Genomic DNA, 7,621 nt, shown 5'->3' with positions numbered 1-7,621 from the left:
TTGGTTCGCCCCAAAAACCCATCCTGTGGTCCCACAGGGAAGGGGGAGCCTGCCAGTGGCTGTCGCCCCTCTCTGGCAACCGGTTTCCCATTAGTGAATTCTGCCATTTGACAGCTGTTACCGTCTGGGACATCATCATTGATTCTCCCCTATCTTGACTGTAAACGGAGTTCATCAAAGCAACATTGTTGGGTGCATTTGTTAATCCTCCTGCGTGAGAAATCTCCACAGTCTGGGAGACCGGTATATTCCCTCCATGGCCATAGTACTGTCCTTCCTTAAGCTGCTGCTGTGGTTCTTTTGATGACACAGCTATTTCCTGCTCATTAAAATAGGCAATTCGTTTCCCAGTCCTTTTGCTTGAAGATTTTTGCTGAGCCTGAAGATTCATGGTTCAGTCTGTTCTCCCAGCTACACACACTGTATTTACAATCCACCCATCCCTGAGGCTGGGGGAGGAAAGGCACGGAAGTCTCTCTGTTCCATTCAGTTTTAGTAATAAAGGGCAGGAAAGAAGTCCAGATGAAAGTGCATCCACTTCCTTTTTCTTCGTGTGCTTCTCCCACTTCTTTTCACTCTTATCCTTTGTGGTTCAGAGGTCAGTAGGGTCCACTTAGTTACAGGTCCTGAAATAGAGAAGCAATTGCAATGAATCATCAACAGACATAACTGGCATATAAACCCTCACGCGATAAGCAACAACGTGTATGTCTGTCCCATTTCCCACGGAAATGAAGATCAGGATAATACGTGTAAGAAATAGTAGATCTGACCTGCTAGAAGAATGTAAAACAAAACAACTTAGTTTTACAAAACGGGTATCGCACTGTGTTTGCATGATGCAACTCCCAATTGCACACAGGCTTCTGACTAATCACTCAAGCTCATCCTGAAGGTTTTTCTCTTAAACTCCCTCTCATCTGGCCAATTACTTCTATGTCTTCCTGTAGCCAGAATAATCTGTTTTTAATCTGAACTCAAAAACACAAACCAAAAACACCCTCATGACTTGCCAAAAGAAAAATAACATGTCAGGCCACATTTCCCAAAGACATTTAAAACACACACATGTACACGAAGGCTGCAGCCAAACACGCAGCAAGATGCTCAGTTCAGTGTTTTGAAGGAAAAGATCGTGCGGCGGCCCATCATTCACTCCCCCTCCCCCAATCGTTACAGTTGCTTTCCAATTAAGAAATGCCCACCGAGCATCCAAGCACCGAAGACAGGGCCTGCTCAACCTGTTGCCCTCTCAGATGCTTTCTTCAACAGCTGAAAGCAACTGCTCCTGCTCAGGTCACACTCACGGAAAAGTAGTTCAGGCAGATTGTTACAGCTGCTCCCGGACACCAGCAAGTATCTGTTAGTGTAAAGCTACAGACATAACGGGAGAAAGCCTTTCCCAAACATGCAGTCTAGGACAGTTCTACCCTCCTCTTCCACAGAAAAAAGCTATCCACAAACTTAGGCTTTAGAAGCCTAGTTTGCAGGATTAAGGTCTAATGTGTTAACACATACACTAGCATTTCTAGTAGGACACCTAAAACCTTTTAAGAAGTTTAGTTTTAAATTTAATTAAATCCTTAAAGTACTAACACTCAAGTAATTAAGTGCAAGTCTCTGTTACTAGCTCTTTTCAGTATGCACTCTGTTCCACTTCAAATCACACTGCCAATATATTTCAGAAAGATTTTAATAAATTGTTAAAAAACTATTCTTATTGCATTCCTTCTGCTATAAAATCAAGTTTCTCTTGAGTGGAGCCGGTAAGACTAACACACACATTCCCTCCAGCGAAACCTGCAATCCATTTCTCTTTCTCTATAAAATGAAAAATAATAAAACAAAAGCATACAGCACGCTGAAGTCCTGTAACCTGAGTTTACTCTAAACAGATACGGCTACAGTGCAGATTTAGTTCTGGGGTGGGGTTGGGAGCATGATGAGGAGGAAAAGACAAAGAGTTTAAATTAACTTACGCAACTTCCACCTCAGAGGCCAAGCTTGGCTTCAGTGCTACTGGAACCATGGGCCTGTGTTTCAGAGCGAAGTGACTCACTTCCTCAGGCTGTTACACAGCCGTTCCCCCCACGCTCCCTCCCCTTTTGCCCTGGCTACAAACCGTGGACCTCTGCCACCCCGTATCACGGAGCCAGGGCGTTCCTCCCTCCTCTAAGCACAACGTCTCAGCTCATTTTCCAGTCCTCTTTCAACAGGACGAAAATAACTCTAGGAGAAATTACGGACACGTGAGATGGAAAATTCTCCCTAAACTGCAACTAGTACACAAACGAGGGTTCCATAAAGTAAGTTTTTCCTATTTCAAAACTTCATTAGGAGAGGAAAAAACATCCTACAGCAGGAAACGGCATCCCCGGTAGCAAAAATGTAGAGGTGGAAAGGTTGCTATATGCCCCTCAGAAGCATTAATGTTATTCTCTCTCCTTGCTTTTTGCAGCACTGCTACAAATGTAACAGAGCTAACAGCTAAACCACAATACCTGAGGTAATACTACTAACAATGGTTTCTGACACTATCTTACTTTCTGAAATCATCACAAACTATTTTTCTCTCCAAACTAGACAACCTTGTAAAGTTCTCCTTCCACTGATGCTTCTGTGTGTTTTTGTATTGATCAGTCACATTATCCTGATAAAAAGAATGCAAGTTTTTCTGTGTATCAGAAGATACTACCACTAGATCAAATTTAAACCTGCCAGACAACCTCTGCTGTAGATTTTCTACACTTTGAGGAAGAACGCAAAGATGACTGCCCAAAAGCTGGCATACAACTTCAAGGGTCCTTGTTTTTAACCATTCTAAAAAAGAAAAAGGAAAAAAAAGAAAAAACCAAAAAAACAGCTGGTGCTGTTCTTAATGGTGGTGGCCGAGATTTGCAACTACCACACACACAAGTATCCAGAAGACCTTTAGAAAGAGGACTCTCAGGTTAGTGAGAAAGCATTGCATGAGCACAGCTCTCCAAACCTCCACCTGTGTGGACTTTGGCTCTGTTTTTTCCATTACTACATAAGAAGCCACCAGCATTGCAAAGCCTAACTCAGACCAGTTTAGAACTGCACCTATCTAGGAAAGAGATGTAACAGAAGTATTAAGATGCAAAGTTTACAAAAAAAGTAAGTTCAGAGATAACCTAAAGGAGGGAAAGGAATATGTACTTGTGTGTTCCATAAAGGGAGTCCTAAAAAATATTATATGCCTCTTAGGGAAGTTATCTTGTCACTTGAGAAGACTGTAGTGATTGAAAAACAACTGAAGTTACAACAGCACAAAAACCAGGATAATGAAAATGACATTACTGGGGAGGAAAGATATTTAAGGTACTTTGAACAAAACACGCTTATTGAACATCCCAGCTCTCCCAACTGCATGCAAAAGTAAATGAATCCTAACTAAGAGATCACCAAGAAAAAAAAGAGGATTTGGTGGTATTAGATGGTAAAAGAAAACATCACAAAATTAGCTTTTTAGAATTTCTTTCTATACAGAAAAACTGCAGAAAAATATCTTGTAGGTCATCCTAATAATAATAGTACATCGTTTAAGATGAAATGATAGATGTTCAAGCTGCAGCATGACTGTGTTCCAGGAAAGCTCACACTTGGCAGCTTCATTGGCTGAGCACTGCTGGCTCTATGACTAAGCAGGCTTCCCTCCCTGAGGCTGAGGGATGAGCTCACATTATCATCATCCTAGCCAATTACCAGCTTTGGGGGCTTTTTTGGTTTTACTTTAATTTCAGCACAAGAGTCAGCCTGCAGTAGCGCAGTAAAATCGCAACACACTTCCAGGCTTAAGCGTGCTTTGCAGCACTACACCCCTGACCATTTCTTACCTTTGAATAAAGCACAGAGCCAGTTCTGATACCGTTAATTCCCAGAAGATACTGTGTCTTGCCTCCAAACACACTGAACTGTTATGATATCTTGCATTGCTTTTACACTACACACAGAAAAAGCAGAGCCTATCATCAGTATATTTTGTTTTAATAACTCTTAAGATTTGGCACGCAACTTCATCAATCGTTTTCACTTCCAGGAACTTCTGGCATGTAAGAACATCTCTCGACCTTTCTTCAGATGAATATGAATTGTATGTCACCACCTTTAATACTGTAAGTATTTTCAGATTTCTAAGGAATTTTTCATGTTGCAAGGCTTTCTCTTCTAGACCTAAAAAGAATGTCAAATTAGATACACATATACCCAATGGGCACTTCTGCAGTATTTTCTGGAATGAAAAAAACATAAGCAGAGTAACCTATGGCACCTTACTGAGAGAAGTTAGAGTTAGCATTTTTAGCTAAAACTTCTCCAGCATATCTGCTCTACAGCGTTAAAGAAAATCATAAACACATATAAAACACATGTGGGCTAGATTTAGGCAAAGTCTCCTGAAGGACTTACTTAAGTACACAACAGGACTAAGGAGGAGTCTCTGCCTGCATCCAGGATGCTGTTCTCAAATTAATAAAGTCGTTTCAAAGCAGAGATATCTGAGTGCCTGTGCCCTGCACTCCTCAGAGCCACTCACTAGGCTGGTACCACCCCTGAGCACCCATTAGCAGATTTTACTCAACCCAAAGTAGGTTCTGCAGAATCATTTAGACATCCCTATCCGTTGCAACCATCTTGTCCCAGTTTATCTCCCTTTAAAACTTTTTGCCTGTATGTTTAATAACCACCCACCATTATTCCATTTCTTTAAATACTCTCTTCACTAAGTATGTGCCTATTTGTACAATTTCACATATCAAGTTCATGACCTCATACGCTGTAGCAGCCTTAAACACTATGCTTCAGCCCAGCTGTTGAGGGCTGTGCTGTCCTGTGCTATGTTTCGGTTAGTTCATTTGCTACACCACCTATATTTGCCATGATAAGCAAGTTTAAATTTTGCACATTCCTAATCTCCTTTGAGATCATTTGCACACAATTCTCTCTGACAGAATGCTGCAGAAGTGACTCGGGAAGGACTCTGACTTCTCCTCAAACCTTGGCAAAGTTAAGGATGCAGAAAGTAATAACAAGTGGTCGCAGACCCTTCTATTTCACCACTTTAATCTTAGCTTTTAAATACTTCTATTTTAGTTTTTTTCATGTGAAAAACAGAAAGTGTTCCTGGGTTCTAGCTAACGTACATTCTCAGCCTTAACTGCAACAATGCTGCCACAGTTCCTTACAGGAAATCTGTCAAATTAGAGTGATGAGAATAATTTCTCACTAAATTCTCCTGCTGCCAGCAACTCAAATTACTGATCTCCCCTGTAAGCTCAATCGCTTTTAATGATGATGAAATTCCAAGAACAATTTTTACATTTAAGTCAAATGCAGCAAGCTAGTCAGTGTCCTTCTGAGACAGAGCAATTGAGCCTTCCTTCTCTAATTTCCTCATTATTACGGTCAAATCCCACATTTATGAAACAGGTAAATAATCATGACACACATTTTACTAATGAGGAACAAAAACAGAGGAACTAACTCACTTCTAAGATCACACAACCAACGAGGTCAAAAATCAAGAACAGAATATAGGATACTAGCTACCAGTTCCCCTCCAATCCTGCAAGAAAATATAGGTTTAAATCTACATGCAAAAGATAAAAGTTGGGTGCACTATTTACATATGTGCAGAAAGGGCAAAGAAAATTTAATTCCTCCAGTGCAATAGCAGGACAGAGGTAGTTCAATCGGGTAGGTTTTGTTTCTGGTTTTGGTGGTTTGTTTGTTTGGTTTTTTTTTAAAATGACTGGATACTTACAGGGCATCACAAACAAGAAAATTGTTCCAGCTAACAGAAATCTGCCCCTATGAAACCACCACCACCTATTGCAACAGTCTTGAGTAAGAACCAAGAAAGCAATGAAAACAGGGGACAGTTTTTGTGTTTGGTAGAAGGTTTGCAAAGCTTATTGCACATCTTATCCATAACCTATGCTGACCCTGCTGTATATGAAAACGGCTTCAATCTCTCCCTCAAAAGCCTCTCCCGCACACTCACTCTGTCACATTTTCTTCCAGACAGTTAGCTACATCAAAATTCCTGCAGATTGTTTGCAACCTCCCACTCACCACCTTCAGACACCTTGAACAGGAAGGATAACAGCACAGCTTTCCTACATATTGCCCTGGGAGGGAACAAGAAAAAACAGAAAATAGCCCATATTTGTAAATTCTATACAGCAAAGCACAGCAATCTATCTTCTGAAGAAAGACAGCAGAAAGCTCAAAGCAACTGAGAAATACAACATTGTCCAAGAAAGCCAAAAACGTAAATGGAGGATGATGGTTTTATGTCCCTGTCACCTTATCCCAAATGGTAGGGCATCTTCCACAGATACCTAGAAAGCCTGTCTCTACAGCGAAAGGCGTATTTTCCAGCAGTCTAGCATCACAGAAGAGCAGCAAGTGAAGTCCAAAGTGAACAAGCAAAAACAACCAACTGAAGTGTCTCCAGTTTAAAAGAAGCCCACTACAAAAGAATATAAGTAGGTAACAATCATCCCCCCCAACACCTCCAAGTAAGAAACTAACCTAGGGAACTGTATCAGATGAAAGTCCTAGAATCAATAAAGCCTCTGAAATGGGGAAGGCCTACTTGTTTGCAAAACACTGCATAGCAAAAAAGGAACTCTTTACAGTGTGCCCATAATAGGGGCAAAAAGATCAAAGGAAAGCTGCTTCAGACAGACAGACAACAACAAAAGGGAAAACACAGCATCCAGGAAGCTTGACCACTTCCACTGTCGCCTGAAGGTGTCTGCCTGAGGCTACCAAATGCATACCTAAATAAGTAGTACACATTGAAGACATTTATGGGCTACCCAGATTTTCACGTGATTGGCCCATTTCTATTGCGGAGAAAGACTGAAGCTGTGACTGTCTTCAAGGGTGCCTCTGCCCTGAGGACAGCGTGGTTAAAATTACTTTGCTACCACTTTCACTTTCCCATTTTCAGAGGCTGGGAATTGATAAAGCTCTGTTAAACCACTGTACTAACCAGAGATTCAAGAGTGAAATCCATTAGCTCTGTGATGTGAAGCAGGGGAGACAATGATCATGCTGAAGGACTACGTGCCAGCAAAATCAGGTAGCTTGTATTGCACCACCAGATGTGACAAACTACTGCTCCAATCTAGACCACTCCTGACATTCAGCATCATAGGTTAATTACCTACAGCAAGCAAAATAACACAAAATGTAGAATTACCATATTGTTCGGGAAAAATATACATACCTGAGGAAAAAAAATATTAACTACACCTCATGAACTAATCAAACCAAGGAGAAATACAAATCCTACTTAAGTAATATATTTTGGTTTATTACAGTAAAGGATGTAATAAAGGAGAGGCAGTGAAACATGTTCTCATAGATGTTACTTAATTGGGTTTTCTTTTCTGTTCGAATAGTCTTAAAATTCACTGAAGCATGCATTCTGATTATATTTTGACCTACTATTTACATCTGTGGACAGTTTTATTTATCCCCTATCACCACAATTTTCCACATTCCATCTAAACACACAGATGCATTCTAGTATGCAGGACGTTATAGAGAAGGATTTTGGGTTTTTGAATTACAGGGTCTGAAGCGCCAC

At 40.8% G+C, this 7,621-nt stretch overlaps 1 protein-coding gene across 1 annotated transcript in view; it reads right to left on the bottom strand.

Moving 5' to 3' along the window:
* The window catches only part of ELMSAN1 (ELM2 and Myb/SANT domain containing 1), a 33,877-nt gene extending 33,254 nt beyond the window's left edge, over window positions 1–623 (bottom strand). Inside the window, exon 1 of the mRNA XM_009277577.2 lies at window positions 50–623. Coding sequence (XP_009275852.1) covers window positions 50–391 — 342 coding nt within the window. The 5' untranslated portion in view covers window positions 392–623. The remainder of the gene's footprint in view (window positions 1–49) is intronic.
* Between the last annotated feature and the right edge of the window lie 6,998 nt (window positions 624–7,621).

Source organism: Aptenodytes forsteri, unplaced genomic scaffold (assembly GCF_000699145.1).
Source record: "Aptenodytes forsteri isolate BGI_AS27 unplaced genomic scaffold, ASM69914v1 Scaffold146, whole genome shotgun sequence".
Classification (NCBI taxonomy): Eukaryota; Metazoa; Chordata; class Aves; order Sphenisciformes; family Spheniscidae; genus Aptenodytes; species Aptenodytes forsteri.
This window is presented reverse-complemented; position numbering and strand designations above follow the sequence as displayed.